This window comes from Perognathus longimembris, chromosome 25 (genome assembly GCF_023159225.1).
Source record: "Perognathus longimembris pacificus isolate PPM17 chromosome 25, ASM2315922v1, whole genome shotgun sequence".
In the NCBI taxonomy this organism is placed as follows: domain Eukaryota; kingdom Metazoa; phylum Chordata; class Mammalia; order Rodentia; family Heteromyidae; genus Perognathus; species Perognathus longimembris.
In genome coordinates, this window is record NC_063185.1 from 7,078,445 (window position 1) to 7,101,806 (window position 23,362).

Below are 23,362 nucleotides of genomic sequence, written 5' to 3' on the forward strand. Positions count from 1 at the left end.
TCAGAGGGGCTAGAAGGTTCTAGAAAGAAGTCAAGGATAGACAGAGAGGAGACATGAGTGGGAGCAGGTTTGCTGATGCCAAGTAAAGACAAAACAAAAGTGTACATCAAAGGGAGAGGGTGGGCAGGATCAAGGAGAAGTAACTGCCTTGAGGTCCCAAGCCCCTTGATTTTTTTCCTGGGGCTTGAAGGAATGGAGGTGGCCATGCCTAGAAATGTGGGTTCATTTTGTGTCCCTAACTTCAGGAGCCTGGATTGTGCCACATCAACACCCACATGTTGGGCAGGTAGGTCTTGATGGTCAGACCAGGACTGTCCCCTTCCAAGGCTGCAGGGATGACAGACAATTCCGCAAGACCTCATAGAATGTCATAACTCATTCCATGAACGGCCGCAGGTCAAAATGTGATTTTTTTTTTTTTTTTTTGCCAGTCCTGGGGTTTGAACTCAGGGCCTGAGCATTGTCCCTGGCTTCTTTTTGTTCAAGGCTAGCATTCTGCCACTTGAGCCACAGTGCCCCTTCTGGCTTTTTCTATAAACATGGCGCTGAGGAATTGAACCCGGGGCTTCATGTATACGAGGCAAGCACTCTACCACTAGGCCATATTCCCAGCTCTGATTTTTTTTTTTTTTGGCTATTGCTGGGGTTTTGAACTCAGGGCCTTGCACTTTCTAAGCAGTGTTCTGCCAGTTGAGCCATTCTCCCAATGCTTTTTTGCTTTCTTTTCTAGATAGCATCTCTTGTTTGTGGTTTACAGTTGGACTCAGACCATGATCTTCCTACCTGTGCTTTTTGTGTAGCTGGAATTGCAGGCACATACAGCTACATTTGGCTTGTTGGTTGAGATGAGGAGTCTGGCTATTTGCTGTGCTGGCATTTAATTGCAATCTTCCTGATTACCTGCAACCCCCCACCCCCTGAGTACTTGTTTTATGGGTTAAATGTCTACTGTATCATTATTTGTAATCCTGTGACTTTTGCCAAGCATTTAAAAAACGGACTAACATGATGGGGTTTAAAGAAGCTCTGTAGCTGAAGATGAGTTGAGAATTCCAATTCTTTTAGGTGTGCAGGGGTTCTGTCATCTGTTCTGCTTCAGGGAAGGAGGAGAGTGTTTTCTGTGGTCCATTTTTTGATTTCTTATAAAGTTTGCAATTCATATTCTGGAAATTAGTGTGATTTAGCCAGAAAGCTAGTTACTCATGTTAGCCATGACCAGATTTCCACTTGTCCAGACAGTCTCTGGTACAGATGGGGAGATGGAGCAGAATGATGCATTAAGATCTCTGAGGGCAGAGATGAAAATTTCTAACCCTAGGCTATATTAAAACATATATATATATTTCTTCTAATTTTAATTTTTTGTGCTAGAACTGGGACTTGAACTCAGGGCCCACCACTCTTGCTTGGCACTTTTGCTTAAGGCTGAGGGCTCTACCATTTAAACCGTACTTCCGCTTTCTAATTCTAGATAAGATTCTAAAATACTTATCATGTGCACACAACACAGTGACAAGGTATACAAGGCCCTTGTTGCTAAGAAGCTTATGTCTAGGAAGCAAATAAAGCTGGGTGCTGGTGGCTGGTGCCTGTAATCCTAGCTATCCAGAGGTTGAGATCTGATCAAAGCCACCCTGGGTGGAAGACTGAGAAACTCTTATCTCCAATTAAACAGCAAAAAGTCAGAAATAGATGTGTGGCTCAAGTGGCAGAGTGCCAGCCTTAGGCAAAAACCAGCCAACCAAACAAAACCAAGAGTGAGAGGCCCTGAGTTCCAGCATCAGTGAGCGAGCGCATGTGTGCATGCATACACACACACACACAAATACCTTTTGGAAAGTGCCAAGTGCTAACTGGCAAATGCTAACTGATTTACAAGAGCATGTCTAGGGAAGGGATGAGTTCTGCTTTAGATGATGACCCTCCTGCCCGGATCCCCTGTGAAGTTTTGGGAGAAGAATGCCTTGTGTAGAAGAAAGCTATCCAAGTGGGCAGCTCTATGGATGACAAAAAGCTTGATGTGTGCAGTGGAAAGGAAAAACAAAATGAAACAAACCCCCAAACAAACTAATAAGCAAACCCCAGTATTTCTACTCAGAGTGAGGTTGAGAGTATGGATGGCAGAGGCCACAGCACAAAGATTCTGTCTTGGGAGAATATAGGGGTTTCGTTGCAGGACATAGTAACTGGAAAGCTTTCTGTGGTGTGATCCTATCTGGCTCACATTTTTAAGAAAATTTGATTCATGGGAATAACATTTTATTAATTTGTGCATACGTGTTTGTGTTGGTTTTAACTCGGAGCTTCACACGTTACAAGTCCCGACAGTTTACCTCTCGGTCTGGCTCATCTGTGTCTGTGTGTGTGCATTTATTTCCAGTCCTGGGGCTTGGACTCAGGGCCTGAGCACTGTCTCTGGCTTCAGTTTGCTCAAGGCTAGCACTCTACCGGTTGAGCCACAGCACCACTTCCAGCTTTTTGTTTATGTGGTGCTGAGTAATCGAACACAGGGTTTCGTGCATGCTAGGCAAGCACTCTCCCTGTAAGTTACGCTCCCAGTCATACACACACACACACACACACGTATTAAACAAAATCGCTTCAGTTGCTCTTTGGGGAAGACTAGATCTCCAGGAGTCAGGGAGGTTGAGATTAGATATTAGGGGGAAACCCCAGACCTCTCAGTGGGGTTCCCATTAGCTTCCCTACCCACCCTAGCTAAGGGTCCCTACTGCTCCCAACCTATTTGAGTTTTCACTCAGAACCACCACCTGGGCATTTACTCGATTTGGGTCTGTCAGAGTCATTTATCTGGGTTGCTAGATAACAGGCAGTCGTGTCCGTCGGTGAAATCTGGAAATGTCAGATACAGAATAAAAACATTCACCACGCGAATGTTGCCCGGGGGGCAGCTAGCTATACAGCAGAGGGGAAATAAAGTCACACGCCGTCTCTCTGAAGGGGAAACGGACTGACAGCTAGCTGTGTGCGGGGCAGGACGGCTAGGCTCGCCCTCCCGGCACGCCAGGCCGCGAGGCGAAGGCGGGAAGCCGGGCCGTGTGGCTCCCCACGCACAGCGCGCCGGGCACCGGTGCCGGGCGCCTCGCGGGATCCCGTTTGGAAAGAAGGAGGTAGACGCAGGGAAAGCTGAAGGAAAGAATGAGAGTTACACCTGAGCAACCGGCTGCGCGGTGAACCCGAAGAGCCGCCTCAGAGGAGAAGAAATCCGGTGAGCAGCCAGGCGCAGCCCAGCATGAGCCGGACGCGACCGACGTGCTGACGTCACGGCGCCGACGTTTCTCCCCTCCCCTCCCCTCCCCTCCGCCGCGGACGTCTCTACGCACGCGCACTCCGGGCCTTGCCGGGGCTACTCCTGTGGCGCGCTGCCCGCCGTCTATCGCGGCTGGTGAGCCGAGGGAAGGCTGTTTGGTGACGCCGACCGGCAGCGGCCTTTGCCCCGCCGAGCCGCCCGCCTGAGGCGCCCGGTTCCCTGTCTCTGCCCCGGTACCCGACCTCCCACCGCAGGCCTGGCGGCGTCAGCGCGGGGCGAGCATCTCCTCAGGGCCATGTCGAGGCCCAGCAGCGTCTCCCCGCGGCCGCCGGCCCCGGGCGCGGGCGGCCCGGCGTCGGGGGGTCCCGGGGGCGGCGGCCGGGCCAAGGGACTCAAGGACATTCGTATCGACGAGGAGGTGAAGATCGCCGTGAACATCGCCCTGGAGCGCTTCCGATATGGGGACCAGCGAGGTGGGGTTCGCAGCGGGACCCCCGCCAGGGCCGGGACACCGCGGTGGTGTTGGGTGGGGGGTGGGGGACGGACAGGCGGGACGGGACGGGGGGGGCCGCCGAGCCCGGGGGGGGGCCGCCGAGCCCGGGGCCGGGCTGTCAGAGTCGGAAGGTGCCCGGTCCCCGGCCTCCCTGCAGCAACCCAGCGTCTTGCAGGCCTTGGGAAGTCCTTACCCAAAATAAAACAAATAAAGCGCCAGTGTAGCCTCACTTGAGATACCTTTAAGCTGTAAACGCAGAGGGAGGAGGCGGCGGGGGGCGGGGAGGAGGGAGAGAATCAAACAGGTGAGTGCACTGGAGATTATCCGATGCTGTGTTGGGTCCTGTATACACCGCGCCGGACACTTAGCCAAACTAGACTTGTTGTGGTCCAGGATGCGGGTTCCACACCTCCTAAATCCACAAGTCTATTTGTCCCGAGTGGCATCGTGCAGGATCGAAGTTGATCTGGCCCTGGAAACGGGTTCCATACCTCCTAAGTCCACAAATCTCCTTGTCCTCAGTGGCATCATGCAGGACCCAAGTTGATCTGGTCCTGGAAAAAACGGGTTTCCCACTAGCTAAGGCGACAAGTGTGTTTGCCCCCAGCTCGCCTGAATGCAGGACTTGAAGTTGATCCGGGTAGGGTATCTGCACAACGCTACTGGGTGATTGCTCCTTCGGATTTGCTGTTCAGGGGGAGACTCTTTGCTGGGCAGGTTGATAGTCCCCAAGGGTAAAGACCTGGGCCCAGCCATTGTGAACTTAACCTCCAAAAACAGTGGAAGTCTCAGCCATATATAACATCTCCAGTCTGAAATAGGAATCCTGAGCTGGGTGCTCATGTCTTGTGCCTGAAATTCCAGCTACTCAGAAAGTTGAGATCAGGATTGTGGTTTGAAACCTGCCTGAGTTTTTTTTAAAAAAGTCTATGGGATGCTTATTTCCAATTAACCAACGAAAAGCTGGTAATGGAGCTGTGGTTTCAGGGGGTAGAATGCCTTGGAGGGGGAGGGGACCTAAGGGAGAGCCTTTGGACCCTGAGTTCAAGCCCTAATTTCCCCCCCCCTAAAAAAAAAGAAATTGGAATTTTGTATAGTTTGATAGCTAAGACAGTATGGTTCATGTTGAGATTTTACAGTATATCAAAAAAAATAAATGTTTTGTTATGCAAGTAAGTACTAAGAGTATTTACTTGAGAAGAGTAATCTTTGGTGAAATTAGAATCCTTTTTAGGTTTAATATATTTAAAAATTAACTCAGTTGGTAGTTATTAAATTAATGTTTACTTTTCACACAAGATGTAATAACATTTCTTATATAGGGTTTATATTTTGTGTTTATATTTGCTTTACTTGCAAGACAATTGTTCACTAATGATATTACTCTTTTTTTCTGTGTAGAAATGGAATTTCCCTCTTCTTTGACTAGTACTGAAAGAGCCTTTATTCATCGATTGAGTCAGTCTCTTGGTTTGGTCTCTAAGAGTAAAGGGTAAGCTGATAACTCTTTTTAAAAATAAATTTTCCTTGTTTTGTTTTAGAGACTGGGTCTGCCTGAATGGCACGTACTGGACTGGAACTTGCAATCTGCCTGCTCCAGCCTCCTGGTGCATTACAGGTGTACACCACCACACTCACCCTTACAGGAAGATTATTTACCAAGAGAAGGATACACATGTCTTACTACATTTAGTTATTCCCCTCTTAGCTCTGCATTTTACATTATAGTGAGTGTAGATAAACTCAGCTCGTTACCAAGTTCAGCTATTTCCTTTTTCTCTTTCACCTCTTCTTTCTAGGGAAGGGGAGGAGAATGAAGTACAATTTCCGCGACTTAGACTGATACAAGACAGATTAACTAGAGAAAAAGAAGTTTGTTAAAAGGTGCATTGCACATATGCTGAGGGAGCCCAGTGAAGATAAATTCAACTTTAGGTCTTACATAGCATCTTCTCTTGCCCAGTAAAGTTTGTAAAACAGTGACAACAAATGAAAAGGGCTTGGAGTTTGTAATTGCTGGGTTGGACTGCTAGAAGATAAAGGAGGTTTTAACAAGATTTGCCTTGCAGGCTTCTCTGGTGCCTTGGGGTTTGACTAGCAGTTGTCTCTGTGATTAAGAGTCAGCCTGCTGTTTTGACCAGAAGCAGTAGGACTGAGTGCTCTTTCTCTGTCTGCTTTTTCACATTTGCCTTTAGTTCAAAACAGTCCTAATGGGTAGAGTGGTGCATCTTGGAGTCATACTCTGAACTCCTTGAAGGTGAGATTTTTAAAATGTAAGAAAAAGATAGTTTAAAAGTTGAAGTTGATAGAGTACATTATTTTTGTTTTTGATAAAAACATGTGGATTATAAGATAATATAGAATGTCTTGCATATGAATATCTAGAGTACTGACTGAAACTGACTTTAGCTTAGACACATGTGCATTTGGAACTTTACCAAGGTAAATCCTAAAAGAATGGTAAACTTGGTTAGGTTTATATGACTCAGTCTACTAGATGGGTAAATGCTACACTTGAAAAGGAAAATACAGGAGCCATAATCTTCAAAACAACTGGGCCAAACATGTCTTGGGATTCAGATCTTCCAGAGTTTAGAAGGGCATCAGGAGTGCATTTGTTGTGTGTTACACCGTACTCCTAATAAGGTAGAGGCTTCACCTTTAGTTCCATTAATATTTTTATTGGAAAATGTATAAATATTCACACCTCATAATGACTTAATAATCTCATGTCAATTTAATCAGGCTTTCTTGCCAGAGTTGCTGCAAACATAAAAAATAACTTCCAAACTGGATGCTGGTGGCTCACACCTATAATCTTAGCTACTCAAGAGACTGAGATCTGAGGACTATGGCTCCAAGTCAGCCCGAGTAGGAAAGTCTATGAGACTCTTATCTCCAATAAGTTACCTAAAGGGGGCAAAAAAGTCAGAAGTGGAGTTGTGACTCAAAGTGGTAGAATGCTAGCCTTGAGTGGAAAAGCTCAGGGACAGTTCCCAAACTCATTTGATTTTAAGCTTCACAGCCAACACCAAAAAACAAAAACAACTTCTAGTTTTCAGATCTGTTTGGGTTTCAGACTTGCTGCTAAGAAGTTTGGGGCCTGCACTGGAAAACAAGCTTCTATATAGTTATGTCATTTCTGTGGTTAAGTGATGGTTTTAAATTCTAAACTGCACAGTTTATGATGTCTAGAAATTACTCATAGAAAGCAGCCCTGTAGAACAGACAGACAGAGCAGGTAAAACAGACTACCTGTACTTCTGTTCAATAACATGGTAATTTGAAAGGTGATACAGATTGGAGAAACATCTGAGAAAGGAGAGAGAAAGAAAAAAGGTACCAGAACAAGGAAGGCAATTGAGGAACCCTTTTATTTTAATGCAACATCTCAACCTGTAATCCAGGGTGGCCTGAAACTTGACATTTGCCTGTCTCAGCCTCCTGAGTGCTAGGACTGTGGAGTATGGAGTGTTTGTGTGTGTTTGTGTATTTACAGTTCTAAGAATTGAATCCAGGGACTCATCCACACTAAGTAAACACTAACATTGGGTCACACGCAGCTGAGGGAAGGAGTTAATGTTGAAGAGCTGGAGGAGAGGTAGAAGGAAGGAGATACTGAGGGAAACGGTCTCACTTGCTTACTTAATCAGCTGCTCAAGCCTACAATCTTCAGGCTGAGACCTACTTCTTAGAAGATTTCTTAGTTCCTTTTCATTTTGAGCAAACTTCGTACAGTGTTTATTTACTAGATACTGATTTTTTATTTTTATTTATTTATTTTTTTTTAGATACTGATTTTTTAAATGCTTTGTTTCTACAGAAAGCTAACTTTGAATTTCCTTACTGTTTTTACCTTTTTTGTTGGTTGTAGGGCTTGAACAATGGGGTTTGGGGACTGTCCCTGAGCTTTTTGCTCAAGGTTAGTTAGTACTGTACCACTTTGAACCACAGTGCCACTTAAGGTTTTCTGGTGGTTAATTGGAGATAAGAGTCTCAAGGACTTTTCTGCCCAGCCTGGCTTTGAACTGTAATCCTTGGCCTCCTGAGTTGCTAGGATTTACAGGTGTGAGCCAACAGTGCCCAGCGAATTATTTTATATTTAGCTACTGTGTTAGGTAATCTATGTTAGGAAGCATTCATTTTGATCCATTATTTTGAGCGCTGAGGAAGGAGTATGTCTTACTCAGTTTTCTAATTCTAGTTTCTGTGTAGTATCTGGCATATCTTAGGTGCTTAATTACTGCACTGCATATAGTTAAAGATGTAATATGGTAAAACCTTCTGTAGCTGATAGATAACATTGGAGGTACCTTTTTTAAACCAGGATATTGTATTATAGAACTTAAAATATTATTTTTTATCATGTAACCAGGTATTTGAGAGATTATTAGTTGATGAACACCAGCCTCCTGAATTAGGCTTCAGCACTCGTCTCAGCATAGTTCATGTCTCTTCCAGTTCAGATTTTATGAACAACATATGAAGGGATGAATAATTGACCATAATGAATAGTTCAGAATAGTTAGTGAACTTTCAGAGAGATCCCTGGGAAAAGCACCTTAGAAAATGTTTCTGGAATCCTAATTTTGATTTACTTATGGAAGTAACTGAAGTTTTTAGGTTAATTTATAGTGTGTGTGTGTGTGTGTGTGTGTATTTGTATTTGTGTGTGTACGTCAAACGTGCTGGTATCGAACTCTACCACTTGAACCACACTTCCAGTTCTAAAATTTAACCATTTTTTAAACTTTTTAAAAGCATCTTTAATCACTCAAGGAGTACATGACTACATGGAAAATTTATACTTTATTGAAGTATTCAGTCAGGAATCTCCAGAACATAAAAATTTTGGTAAAATGAAAGCTATACCTGGAAACTTCATTAACCAAAACCGTGTAGGGTTAATCTGTAGTTTAATGTTCTAAGAGAATATGAAATTGTTGACAAATATTTAAATCTAATGAAAATCAGGGAAATTATAAAATGCATGTACTTTTTATGGCATTTGTATTTCTGTTGCTCATTTCTATAATGTGATAGTGCCATTCACAAATGGTAAAAGTTTTAAGAATTACTTTTTTCTTGATTATAATGACAAGCTTTTGTTTATAGCCCACTCTTGCTGTCCTTGCACTTAACATTTGTAATCTTAACCACACGAATAGTCACTTGAGCTTGATGGCTCTTAGCTCGTAGATCCACCTTACTAAGTGGTAGACCACACCCAGGTCTGTGTGCCTTCAGAGCAGGTGCTCCTAACCAGTACCACCCTTTGCTTTCTCTATATCACATTTGGGGACTTCCTGTGTGTAACATTTTTCATAATACTCTTAGAGCTACAGAAGTCCTAACAGGAACTATCAGTTGAGGATTAGTTGAAGAAATAAAGTTCCAGGAAATAACTTTATTGAACAATATTAGATTCTCATTACCTTATAATAAAAGGTAGAGCTAGAAGCTTTGAAAAATTTATTTTATTTAAAAAGTAAGTATTGGGGCTGGGAATATGGCCTAGTGGCAAGAGTGCTTGCCTCTACTACATGAAGCCCTAGGTTCGATTCCTCAGCACCACATATATAGAAAAAGGCCAGAAGTGGCGCTGTGGCTCAAGTGGCAGAGTGCTAGCCTTGAGCAAAAAGAAGTCAGGGACAGTGCTCAGGCCATGAGTCCAAGGCCCAGGACTGGCAAAAACAAACAAACAAACAAACAAAAAATAAGTATTGAAATAGTTACTTCTTCTATGTTACTCATTTTGGTCTAAGCACTAAAATCTGCTTTTACCAGCTTTTCATGGGAGGTTATTACCCACACACTGTGGAAGTGTTCAGTGGAACATAGTCATATGAACTGTCAGCCACAGACTTCATTATCATTTTTAGATTGTTTTGTTCAAAATTTTTCCTTCTCTGTGCTTCCAAGCATGTGTTAACTGGTGATGTTTCATCCATCATAAAGTCTGCTAAACAGGCACTTTTACACATGTGGATAAGTCTGTTTATTGTAGCATTTTCAAATTTTAATTGAAAATGATCTTGTGGCCACTTGAACTCCAAATCTGTCCTTACTCAGCTCTTTGGGACTTCCCAAACCATTTCCATTGTTTTGCTTTTAAGACATGATTTCTAATTAGGCATACATCATATGTGAATGAATTGACTATAGTAAATAATGATTTTTGTTAATATTTAGGAAGGGAGCAAATAGATACCTAACCGTGAAGAAGAAAGATGGATCAGAAACAGCTCATGCAGTGATGACCTGTAATTTGACTCATAACACAAAACATGCTGTTAGGAGCCTAATTCAGAGATTTCCTGTCACCAATAAAGAGCGAACTGAACTTCTGCCTAAAACAGAAAGAGGAAATGTGTTTGCAGTTGAAGCTGGTACGTATGCTCTGGGAGCTTCCTTGTTTATCTTCTTTTGTACTTGATGACTGTTTTCCATTTTAGATGTTAAAAACTAATTGTGAAAATAAGTTTTCATAGTTTGTTAGAATTAACTAAAGGTGGTGAAAAGTATGAAGCAAATTGCCATGTTAAGGCATGTCATGGAGTTGAGCCAAGTTTATTCTGAGAGATATTATAGTATTAGATATTTACAGTGTGCTAAGTGACATGTTAACCTGATGCAGTAATGACTAGGAGTTTGATTGAGAGAGTTAGCATCTGCTAAGGGATGGGGCAGAATTGTCAGTGCATTTTCTCAAATGTAAATTTTAAAAAGAAGTTGTTGCTGGGTGTTGGTGGCTCACATCTGTAATCCTAGCTACTCAGGTGACTCAGATCTGAGGATCATGGTTCAAAGCCAGCCTCAGCAGGAAAAGCAGGAAAGCCTGTGAGACTCTTATCTCCAATTAACCACCAGAAAACTGGAAATGGCATTGTGGCTCAAGTGGTAGAGTGCTAGCCTTGAGCTGAAGAGCTCAGGGACAGCACCTAGACTGGGAGTTCAAGCCCTATGATTGACAAAACACACATACACACATATACCAAGTTATTATTTGGAAGAATACTTCCAAAGTGAGGAAGTTACTTTATTGCCATGGTAGTAATAAATTCATGTGATAGAGCATCCATAACGTGTAGAAAATATACAATCTAAGATAAAGAACTTGTATTGCCTAGTTTTTATTTTTACTTTTTAAGCTGTATTTGTTTGGTGGTGCTGAGGATTGAACTCAGGGTCTTGTGCATTACAAGGCCAGTGCTTTACAACCAAGCTACATGCCTTACCCAGAAGAACTTGTTTTAAATATAAGCACAGGAAAATATTTTGATCTGCATAGAGAATTAAAAACAAAACAAAACAAAACAACTTCTTGGTGCCGGCTTAGTTAAATGTGGACTTGGGCTAAAATGCTCAATTAGGAAATTCGTTAAGCATCACAACCTTGTATTTATACATATTATTCTGTGTAATCACTTAATCACAGATGTATAACCTTAAACTTGGATAGCTTTTTTAATGCTGTTTCACATTGTATGTAACAGTATAATCAACACTACTTATTATTTCAAAGTTTTAATTTTTTTTTTTTTTTTTTGCCAGTCCTGGGCCTTGGACTCAGAGCCCAAGTACTGTCCTTGGCTTCTTTTTGCTCCAGGCTAGCACTCTACCACTTGAGCCACAGCGCCACTTCCAGCCATTTTTGTTTATGTGGTGCTGAGGAATTGAACTCAGGGTTTCATGCATGCAAGGCAAGCACTGTACTGCTAAGCCATATTCCCAGCCAAAGTTAATTTTCTGTGATAAAGTTGAGAGCAAACCTGAAAATGATTTAGATTTTAGTGGTTATTGAATTACTAACTTTTATTTGCTGTGCATAAAGAATACTTTTGAAGTGTTTGCTTTGTAATTAGTGCTTATGGCATTTGTAGTGCATGCTGTGATACACAGCTGGGTAGGAGAAGCACTGTTGCACTGTTTGCTAAGTATAGACTGGGAAGAAAGAATACTTGGGTTACATAAAAGCTACTTACCTTTGTTCTCAGCACTTCTTTCTCATAAAATATCGAGAATATTTTCTCATGAATATTTTCTTTTTTATTCATTTTCAAAGAAAATAGAGAAATGAGCAAGACAAGTGGGCGGCTCAACAATGGCATACCTCAAGTTCCAGTAAAAAGAGGAGAATCAGAATTTGATGCATTCAGACAGTCTTTGCCAGTGTTTGAGAAACAAGAAGAGATTGTTAACATAATTAAGGAAAATAAAGTCGTTTTGATTGTAGGAGAAACTGGGTCAGGAAAGACCACACAGGTTTGTTCTTGGATGTTTCGAGAAAAAAATTTGTCGTATATTATAGTTTTATAACCAGAGAATGCTACACGTGTTTTAAAAATAGAAACCTCTAGTTATTCTCATGGTTATTTTAGAAATAAATTATTCTTAGAAGTACGGTTGGAGAATCTGTAGAAAGGAAATGTTTTAAAATTATTTATTTTTAACTCGCACATTTGTACTTTAATGAGAGGGGCAGGTGCTGTTTTGGTGTCATTTGGTACCAAGGGAGGCACTTGGGAGCTTTGGATCCAAATTCCAGCTTCCTCATTGATGGGTATGAAGGTTTAGGGGGATTTGTAACCCTGGGCCAGAATGTCTAGTTATGAACTGGGACTAATAGTCCCTTGGAGGTTAAATGCCACCAATAGTGCACTAATGAACAACTGATAGCAAGATTCACTTAAATACTGAAATAGCCAAATTCAACTAATACAAAATAAAAAATTTAAAAAAAGTATCATTTTGCTTTTAATATTAAGAAATGAATATTTGAATTTCATTATATAACATCATGGAACATATTATATAGGAAGGGCAAGATAGAGTCATATTCTCTTCCTGTGGTATTGTTAGGAACCTACAATATTTTTTTTTGTGGTTGTTGTTGTTGAGGGACAAAGTGTGTATTATTTTGTTCTCTTTTCAACAAGAGAACACAGGCACACATATGGGCATTTGGTAATAAATATAGATAATGACATCTGTATTTTTTGAGGCAAGCACTCTTGCCACTAGGCCATATTCCCAGCCCCGACATCTGTATTTTTTTCATGTAACAGATAGTAGATATTTTTCTTTGTCAGTACTTAGAGAGTTACCTCATTTTAAAAATAGCTATGTATTCCTGAACACTTTCATAATGATAAAAAGTGAAGTTTATAAGAAAAAAGCTGTTTATAAGAGCTGTATTTTTTCAGTCTCTTCATAATCTCAAAACAAGTAGGTTTTTTATTATCTCTTTTCACAGATAAGGAATAAGAACTGAAGTGTCCAGATGTTACCTGCCCTGGCAGAGCAGGAACCTCACTCTTACTGTTTCCTAACATGTATTTGCCTATTTCTGGGAGTTTTGTTAGGATAAATTTGTAGAAGTAGACGCCATAGTAAGGATACTATCGTTATAATTTTATTAGCTAGAGCAACTGATTCTATTAAAATTATTTAATACTTAACGATGTCACTAATACTTTTAGCAAGATTGGTGTTGTGCTTATCCATGCATGTATACACACACACACACATACACACACATATACATACATATGGTTATAACCCGTCCCTTTGTTTTACTAAAGAATAATGTGTGTATATGCATGGTAATAAATATTGTACCTTTATCAACCTGATAAGGAAAAAATGTTTTCATTTTCATTTCGTGGATTCTTAGATGATACTTGAGTATCTTTTTATTTGCTTATCTGTTTATCATCCATGAGTTTTTTTCTCTCTTCTTTTTCTTTTGAGGCAAGGTCTTGCTATGTAGTTCAGGCTGGCTGGAACTCACAATCTTCCGGCCTTAGCCTCCTGAATGCTGGGATTACAGGTGTGCTACTAATGTCTGGTGTGCGAGTTTCTTATTTATATTCCATTTTTCTTTTGTTTAAATAATTTTGAGTTTATTTTTTAGAATACATTATGTGGTATATATATATGTCTTGTCTATTAAATATTTAAAAATAATTTCTCTTAATTTCTTCTTTTTAGCTTTTCCCAGGGTATTTTGTTTCTAACACTTTCATGTAATCATAATTTTTAAAAGATTTTTAGGCCATGTGAAGGAGGATATTTCCTACTTCAAAATTAAAAGTAATGTTTTTCTACAAATATTTTATTCTAATACTTCTATTTGGAACATTTCTTAGGAATTCATTGTATTCATACCAAGTAGGAATCTTTTTCTTTATGTCAGTATTTGTTGAAATACATCTTTTACTTAATTTACCCCCTAATTTAGTATGCCATTTGTGAACATATGTTTTGGTTATACTTGGGTCTCTTTCTGGAATTTTTGTATCTTTAAGCTTATTATCTGTGCCTGCCCTATGATGCTGCTTGTTACTTTATGTAGATTACAGTGTGTAGGATACTATTCTTCATTATCTTTGGCTTTTTCCAGTAGACAGAGGGTTTGCAATACACGTCTGGTTTTTTTTTGTTTTTTGTTTTTTTTTGCTAGTCCTGGGCCTTAGCACTGTCCCTAGCTTGTTTTTACTCAAGGCTAGCACTCTGCCACTTGAGCCACAGCACCATTTCTGGCTGTTTTCTATATATGTGGTGCTGGGGAGTTGAGCCCAGGGCTTCATATATACAAGGCAAGCACTCTTGCCACTAGGCCATATTCCCAGCACCTGCAATACAAATCTGTACTGTCCACTTTCAGTTATCACTACCACTTCACAGGTGGTGAAAGTTGGTTAAAATAACAGTGTCCTTACAATCTGCCCCTACTGTCCTTGTATAACTACTGTCATTCATTGTGCTTAACTTATAGGCATACATGTATACACACATAGGATACATACATAATCATATGTAATTACATACTATCACTATTCTAAGCAAATTACGTCTTAGCTTAGTTGAGAAAAAGAAAAAGAAAGTTATTTTACCTTAATCTATTCTTTATTTGATGTTCTTCATTTCTTTGTGAAGATCAGAGTTTCTGGCTTATTTTGTTTTCCTTCTCTGTATTTAAAAAAAAAATCCTTCAAGGCATATATACTAGCAACAAATTTCCTCAATTTTTGTTTATTTGAGAACTTTTTTGGTTCTAACAGTTTTTTAGTTGAATCATTTGGATTTGTCTGGCAATGAAAAAATGCATGGCATTTCATAATATTTTAAAACTTTCATTTCAGATTCCTCAGTTCCTCTTAGATGATTGCTTTAAAAATGGTATCCCCTGCCGTATATTTTGTACGCAGCCGAGACGATTAGCAGCCATTGCTGTGGCTGAAAGAGTTGCTGCTGAGAGAAGGGAAAGAATTGGTCAAACAATTGGTTATCAGATTCGATTAGAAAGCAGGTAAAGACAGTCCTCCTTCTCATGCTTAGAAAAGACTAAGTGTATACATGTCATGAAAAACTAAGGATGTGTTAGTTGAAAAAGAAAAATTTTTTGTATTGGTCCTAGGCCTGGGCTCGAGGATAGCACTCTAGCACTTAAGCCACAGTTCCACTTCTGCAGATTTTGATGCTTAATTGGAGATAAACATCTCATGGACTTTCTTGCCCATATTGGCTTCGAACTGTGATCCTCAGAGCTCAGCCTCCTGAGTAGCTAGGATTACCCAGTGCTCAGCATGTTAGTTGAAAATTCAGTGATCACTTTGCACCAGGATGTTGATGTCATGTCTAAACTTAGTGAGGTTTTGAATAAATAGTTTTTTTTGGTTTGTTTTTTTTGCCAGTCCTGACGCTTGGACTCAGGGTCTGGGCACTGTCCCTGGCTTCTTTTTGCTCAAAGCTAGCACTCTGCCACTTGAGCCACAGTGCCACTTCTGGCTTTTTCTATATATGTAATGCTGAGGAATCAAACCCAGGACTTCATGTATACAAGGCAAGCACTCTACCCACTAGGCCATATTCCCAGTCCCTGAATAAATAGTTTGAAAAATAGTTTGGACTAGATGTACAAACCCCACTTAATAGCTTAATCATGTGTACAAGTTATTTCACCTTGCTGAGCTTCAGTTTACCCTGTAAAATGAGGCTACTTCAGCATCTAGAACATGGGCTTGATATTAACACTTATAGTAAGAACTCAAATGTTTGTGACTGAAGTTTACCATCATTGCTACAGATTGAGTATTGTCCCTTATGAGGAATACTTGAGACCAAAAGTGCATCAGATGTTCAGAAATTGGGATAGTTGAATCAACTTTACTGGTTGAGCATCTGTAATCAGAAGGGCACTGAAATCTAATATTTCCCGAATGCTTTGGATTTGAGACCTTCTGATTAAGGATGCTCAGCTTCTGGTGGGACACACGGCACCTCTTGACAATTACTACTATTTCTCTGTCTTCGTTAGTGATTTTGAAAATTGACTTAATTTGTGATACATTTTTTCCCCAAGTAAGAAATACCTAATTAAGGTTGTTTTCAACCTGTTGAGTTTTTTTTAATATAATACACTACTTAATAAGACTGTTAGCAATAACAAATATGTGAGATTACCATGCATAAAATGTATACGTCATATAACTTTCATAATAAGCCATCACACTGTTACTAATATTTATTAAACTACATACAAGACCAGCACTTTAGGCAATTATTTTTTGATCTCATAAAAGATTGGTAATTGTGCACCGTGTTTGTTCTCTTACAAAGAGTTTCTCCAAAGACACTGCTGACATTTTGCACAAATGGAGTGCTGCTTCGCACACTGATGGCTGGGGATAGCACCTTGTCAACGGTGACTCATGTGATTGTGGTAAGAATGCTGCTGAATTTACTCAGATTGTTGAGCAGTTAAATCTGTAATTGCAGCCTATTCTGATTAACTTTTTTCTGTTTGTTATTATTAGAAATATTTTGTGTTAAATAAAGGTATTCTTATGTTCAAGTTTTATGAGGAAAATAAGACATGGGGGAAAATGATCTATTTTTTATATAGAAGATTCTGTTTTTCCACCTCTAAAGTTATTCAGTCCTCCTTCCTTTAGTATGCATTTCCCTTATAAGTCATCTGCCAAATTAGCTGTTGATTAAATAAAGTTATGAATGTTGATGAATAAGATTAAGTTATATAAGCTTCTAATAAGACCTGTTGGAAACTTAAGCCAGAAGATGCACTTGACTCCTGGTGCTAACAGAAGCATGTTATATATGCATATATTTTTGAGATGAGCTCTTTTTGCTTTATTTTATTTTCCAGTCCTGGGGCTTGGACTCAGGGCCTGAGTACTGTCTCTGGCTTCCTTTTTGCTCAAAGCTAGCACTCTACCCCTTGGACTCAGGGCCTGAGCACTGTCCCTGGCTTCTTCCCGCTCAAGGCTAGCACTCTGCCACTTGAGCCACAGCGCCGCTTCTGGCCGTTTTCTGCATATGTGGTGCTGGGGAATCGAACCTAGGGCCTCGTGTATCCGAGGCAGGCACTCTTGCCACTAGGCTATATCCCCAGCCCCTGAGATGAACTCTTGATAGGTTTCCTGGCCTGATCTCAAACTTGTTGCCCTACTACCTCAGCCTCCCAAGTTTTTGTATTTGCATGGCAGGATATTTAAACTATTTTTTTTATATTGGAGCTGTATTAAACTCTACTTCTTTACGATTTATTCTAGCTTATGTAGTTTTACATGCTGTATGAAAGACAGAACTTTGTTTTGCAGAGTTGTTAATGCTTGATTCTGAATTGTCTATCATACAGTCTTCCTTAAGACTGACTGATTAACCTTGCCCATGTTTATTTTGAACTTGTGTTAAGTCTAGCGTACCATTAGTTTAAAGATTTGTCATGTATAACGTTGTTGTTTTTTGTTTTTGGCTGGTCCTGGGGCTTGAACTCAGGCCCTGAGCACTATTCCTGGCTTCTTTTTGCTTAAGGCTAGCACTCTACCACTTGAGCCAAAGCGCCACTTCCAGCTTTTTTTTTTTTTTTTTTAATATATATGTGGTGCTGAGGAATCGAACCCAGGACTTCATGTATACGAGGCAAGCACTTTACCACTAGGCCATATTCCCAGCCCCCATTCATAACTTTTAACTGTTGCATGGTTTTATTTGTTTGATTCAGGATGAAGTACATGAACGGGATCGATTTAGTGATTTTTTACTTACAAAGTTAAGAGATTTGTTACAAAAACACCCGACTTTGAAACTGATTCTTTCTAGTGCTGCCTTGGATGTAAATCTCTTTATAAGATATTTTGGAAGTTGTCCAGTGATATATAGTAAGTAGAATGATCAGATGTCTTCACTTTCTATGAAGTAAGCTTTGGGTTATCTTACATTTTTTCCTAGCAGAAATTGGGGTGTGTTCCGAAATAGAAGATATCCATTTCTGTCCTGTGAGATAAGAATTACAGTTAGTTCTCTCTGCTTTCCACTCCTTCTTTCCCACTAGAGCTCTTTGGTGTTGTGTGGTAAATTCGGTTCTCTAATCTTAAAAAGAAATACATTTTACTTTAATCTGGTGTTCCCTTTTAGATTCTGTCGTCTAACTTCTTTCCTTTAATGTTAGGTCCTTTTGAAAAATAGAGCATAGTTCCATGTTTGCTTTCATTTACTTCTGAGTATTCTGACATTTAATGTTTGCTCTGTTCCTTTAATAAAACCAGATTTTTGCTTCTAATCCTAAAAAACCATGAATTCTTTAAAAATGTGTTTTAATGAAATAATAGCAAGAATTGATTTAAAAAAAGACTTCATAGCTGTTTTTATCCTCTTTCTGTTTCATGCCCTACCTTCCTGGTGCAATTTTTTTTTTATTAATTAAATTTTGTTGACAAGGTGTTGTGCAAAAGGGGTACAGTTACATAATAGGGCAGTGAGTACATTTCTTGTGATATCTTACACCCTTGTTTTTCTTTCCCTTCCCTAGATCAGGTAGGTATATATACCATACCCTGTGTACCAAAATCATATACAGAAGCCATGTGGCGTACGCCAAAGGAAATTCACCTAGAACTTTAAATATAATGTCAATAATAGAGCTTGCTTATCCTTGTCTTATATGATCATATATACATAGCTGTTAAGCTATTGTGATCCACTGAGAGGTCTATTTTAGACCTTTTTATGTTTAGTAGTTGTTTGGTTTTTAGATATATAATGTTAAGGTCGCTGACCCAAACCTGTGGCAATACCATTTGACAAGAAGTTTTTTTGTTTCATAGACCTGGTCTCTACTGTCCCCGTCCCCGTTTCCCCCCCGCCAACAGTCATATATCAAGGAGACCATGCCCCTTTTTCTCTGTGTTCTAGGCTTGTCTCGCTCAACATTATTTGTTCAAGTTCTGACCATTTCCCTGCGAATACCAATATTTTATCATTTTTTTTTTTTTTTTTGCCAGTCCTAGGCCGTGAACTCAGGGCCTGAGCACTGTCCCTGGCTTCTTTTTTGCTCCTAGCACTCTGCCACTTGAGCCACAGCGCCACTTCTGGCCATTTTCTGTATGTGTGGTGCTAAGGAATTGAACCCAGGGCCTCATGTATAAGAGGCAAGCACTCTTGCCACTAGGCCATATTCCCAGCCCTATTTTATCATTTCTAATCACTATGTAGTATTCCATTGTGTATAGGTAGGGTGCAATGATTTTAAAAGTATGGTAGATTTCTTTTCTTAGGTGACCATACCATGTAAATATATGCAAATATATTAGTACATATTTACAAAAAAATGCTGTTGTAAAACTGAGTATAGCCAGTCACTGGTAGCTTACACCTGCAATCCCATCTACTTAGGAGCTGGGATCTGAGGTCCATGGTTTGAAGCCATCCCAGGCAGGAAAGTCTGTGAGATTCCTACTTCCAATTATCCACTACAAAGCCAGAAGTGGATCTGTAACGCAAGGAGTGCTAGTGCTGAGCTTTGTCTCCCATGTTAATGTGACTCAAAGAGATGGAGGTGGAACTTTCTACTTGACGTTTATGACCCTTCTGCCTGATGTGATGACAGACACAGGATAAGTAGATGATAAACACAGGGAAAAACAAACATGTAAACATTGCCAATATAGAAACATAGTTGTCTCTTATGGATAGGTGTCTAGAAATGAATTGTGTGTGAAGGACCATATCATGAGAGTCACTTGAACTTTCGAATTGCTTTTGGATATTATACTTAGTTCACTAAAGTTGGGATTCTCATATTTTGTAGATTGATTATTTGTAAAATACAAATTGAATGGGTTTTAAAATTTGTTTAGTACAGGGAAGACCATTTGAGGTCAAAGAAATGTTTCTGGAAGATATTTTAAGAACTACTGGATATACCAACAAAGAAATGTTAAAGTACAAGAAAGAAAAACAGCGAGGTAAGCTTTTTATTAAAGAAATATAAAAGAAATTACTGTCAAAAAATGGCTTCATTTTGCTCAAGGCTAGCACTCTACCACTTGAGCCATAGCGCCATTTCTGGCTTTTTCTATATATGTGATGCTGAGGAATTGAACCCAGGCCTTCATGTATGGAAGGCAAGCACTTTACCACTAGGCCATATTCCCAGCCCTTAGAAATAAAGTTTTATGTTACAGAAACATAAAAGGGTACTTGAAAGCGTTTTTCTCTGGTGTATGACTGTATAAAACTGTGTTAAACTCTGTACCCTGTACTTCTACCCTGGTTTGTGTCCACAAGTTGTAATCTCTGTGGAGAGATTGAAAATGGATCCCAGAATTGACGAGATGGAATGTGTGAATCCAGTCTCCACTTGGGTTTAAGGAAGCCCTACTTGTAGGTGGCCGTGGGAAGTGGGAGGGAGAGTTAAGATTGACATCAGGAGGCTGGTGGTGCACACCTAGCATGCCAGCAGCATGGGAAGTGTCAGTGGGGGAGGGTCACAGGCCAGGCTGTCCTGGGCATACACTGGAGTCCTTACTCGAAAAATAAAGAAAGAAGGAATGGTGGTGTAACTCCTGGGCATATACTTGAGACCTTATTGGAAAAATAATGAGAGAAAAAGGGAATGGTGGTAGGACTTAAGTGGCAGACCTCCTGCCTAGCAAGTGTGAGGCTCTGAGTTAAAAAAAAAAAAGTAATGTAAGCAATAATGGGCTTACCTCTATAAAAATGGCACATTTTCCCAACTCTTGATATTGTTATGGGATTGCATTGGTACTTTTTAACACTATTTGCCTGTTAAAATGATGGATATAATGACTTATACTATAGCTCTTTTCTTTGTCATTGGACTTGGCTTCAGGCTTTGATTCCTCTGCTTTATCACGTTGGACAGCTGTCTTAGCTTCTTTGGATTCTTCACTATTTCCAAGGGATGAGCAGTGCTCACTTTACTGGGAAGTATAGAATTGGCTATTTGGAAATTGTGAAACTTGTAGATCTTGAAACTTTTGAAATATTTACAGTGTATATCAAGCAACTCACATGAATAGTTTTCTGAAACAATGCATGACAATAAGTCATTGATTTAAATGTGGTATATAATACAGAGAAAAGTACTCTTAATTCTGCATTTACTAATTAGAAGTAAACCAGTTAACAATAAATATATGTTTTTAGGCAGTTCCATGAGGTTCATTATAACAACCTTATTGAAATAATCATTTTATGTGTGTGTATATATATATATATATGCACACACACACGTATATATATTTTTTAGTTTGATGTTTTTGAGAGCACTGGGGTTTGAGCTCAGGGCATTGTGCTTCTTAGGCAAGCATTCTACTATTTGAACTACACTCCTAGCCCCCTCAACATAGCCTAAAAAAGTAAGGAAAAAGAGTAAGACTAACTTTTACATCATATTTAAGTGATCCTATCACTTAAATTTTTTTTTTTTTGCCAGTCCTGGGGCTTGGACTCAGGGCCTGAGCACTGTCCCTGAGCTTCTTTTTTGCTCAAGGCTAGCACTCTACCACTTGAGCCACAACGCCATATAACTTTTTCTGTTTAGGTGGTGCTGAGGAATCGAACCCAAGGCTTCATGTATGCAAGGCAAGCACCCTACCACTAGGCCACAGTCCCAGCCCCATCACTTAAATTTTTTAAACAGAGGAATACATTTTAATGAAGTAAAGAACTAATCTTAATTTCTTCTTTGGCACTCAATTTAGAAGAGAAACAACAAACCACACTCACAGAATGGTACTCAGCTCAAGAGAATACTTTCAAACCTGAGTCTCAGAGGCAGAGAACCGTTCCCAGCGTGAATGAAGAGTATGATGTCCTGGACGATGGTGGTGATGCCGTCTTTAGTCAGTTGGTGAGAACTTAACTGACCTCATGATGATATTTTGAGTGAAAATTGTATGTTAACAAATACCTTATGAGCTGATAATTTTTTTTTTTACTTTGTAACTGAAAAGTAATGCTCTTAGTTTATCTTAGACTACAACATATTTTTCAAAACAACCTTTTCTTATTGTTATTTTGTTGGCTGGACATTGAAAGGAACTTGTAAGCACTCTACTCCTAAGTTATGTACACCCTGGTTCCAAACTTTGTTCTTAATGAAGAATTGTTTGTGAGCGTGAGAAAGTGTATAATATAGAGATGCTTACAGTTTTATACTAGTGTTTAAAGTTCTAATGCATACAAATTAATTATAACTAGTAGTTCGTGCCTGTGATCAAAGCTGTTTGAGAGGCAAAAAGCAGAAAGAGTGTAGTTTTGGAGCCAGCACAAGCAGCAAGTTCTCAAGGCCCCACCTCAAGGGCGTTGTGGTGTGTGCCTATCACCCCAGGTGCCATGAGAAGCTTCAATAAGAAGATAGTGTCCAGGCCAACTCCAGGAAAAACCTAAGACCTACTTCAAAAATAACTAGAGTGACAAGGGGTGGGGTAGAGGCCAAGCTGTAAAGTGCCTGCCCAGCAAGAGCAGAGTTTTGAGTTCAAATACCAGTACTGTCCTACCCCTGTTTCCCCCAAAAAAAGAATGCTTGAAAATTGTTTTCCAGTATAGGGAAAGTGCATTTGAGTATGATGAGTACTGTGACCACATAAACTAGTGGTTCTTAGGCCTGGCTCACCTTGTACCATCTGAGGAGGCTTTCAAGCCCCAAAGAGTCTGGCCCCTACTAGCAGAGATTCTGGTGTTTTTGAGTGAGACATGGTATCAGTATGAACTCGTGATGGATGCTGCTTTTGATGTATCTAGAAGAGGAAACCACTAGTCTGTAGGTACATCTAGCAATAGCTTGTCAGAAGCATGGTCTGTTAATTAATGTTGAGACTAGAATGTAGCTCTTGGTTTTCAAGCTTGTGCTCAGATAAAATGTAAGTGTAAGAACAAGATGCAGTGTTGTGAATGGTAATGTCTGTTAGACGAAATGTAACTATTGCTGTAATGCCATTCAGTAATACCGTACAACACATATACTACCACAGTGCCATGTGGCACCATATGCCATATGGCTTCTTGTGGTCATTTTCATTCTTTTCAAGCAGTTTTGTAATTCATAATCTTGTTATTTTTTTCTTTTTAAAAGACAGAAAAAGATGTGAATTGTCTTGAACCATGGTTAATAAAGGAAATGGACTCTTGTCTTTCCGACATATGGCTACATAAAGATATTGATGCCTTTGCTCAGGTCTTCCACCTTATTTTAACTGAAAATGTTAGTGGTAAGTTTCCTGGATTTTCTTTATTGTTCTTGCTGGCATTTATGGTAGAAGTATAGT

The 23,362-nt window shown here is 39.9% G+C and overlaps 2 protein-coding genes across 4 annotated transcripts in view; one reads left to right on the forward strand and one right to left on the reverse strand.

Annotated features, from left to right (window-relative positions):
- The window catches only part of Mcc (MCC regulator of WNT signaling pathway), a 176,460-nt gene extending 173,655 nt beyond the window's left edge, over positions 1-2,805 (reverse strand). Inside the window, 1 exon segment of the mRNA XM_048334357.1 lies at positions 2,772-2,805. Within this exon segment, the coding sequence (XP_048190314.1) occupies positions 2,772-2,779 (8 nt within the window). The 5' untranslated portion in view covers positions 2,780-2,805.
- A 554-nt stretch (positions 2,806-3,359) lies between these two features.
- The window catches only part of LOC125341976 (3'-5' RNA helicase YTHDC2), a 49,444-nt gene continuing 29,441 nt past the window's right edge, over positions 3,360-23,362 (forward strand). For 2 of the 3 annotated variants that reach the window (XM_048334114.1, XM_048334113.1), the window contains exons 1-10: positions 3,360-3,744; positions 5,166-5,256; positions 9,957-10,153; positions 11,830-12,029; positions 14,912-15,078; positions 16,389-16,491; positions 17,794-17,950; positions 19,928-20,035; positions 21,797-21,945; positions 23,170-23,305. In XM_048334114.1, coding sequence (XP_048190071.1) covers positions 3,567-3,744; positions 5,166-5,256; positions 9,957-10,153; positions 11,830-12,029; positions 14,912-15,078; positions 16,389-16,491; positions 17,794-17,950; positions 19,928-20,035; positions 21,797-21,945; positions 23,170-23,305 — 1,486 coding nt within the window. In that variant the 5' untranslated portion in view covers positions 3,360-3,566. Of the gene's footprint in view, positions 3,745-5,165; positions 5,257-9,956; positions 10,154-11,829; positions 12,030-14,911; positions 15,079-16,388; positions 16,492-17,793; positions 17,951-19,927; positions 20,036-21,796; positions 21,946-23,169; positions 23,306-23,362 lie in introns of those variants that run through there. The other variant, XM_048334115.1, reaches the window with a different exon arrangement.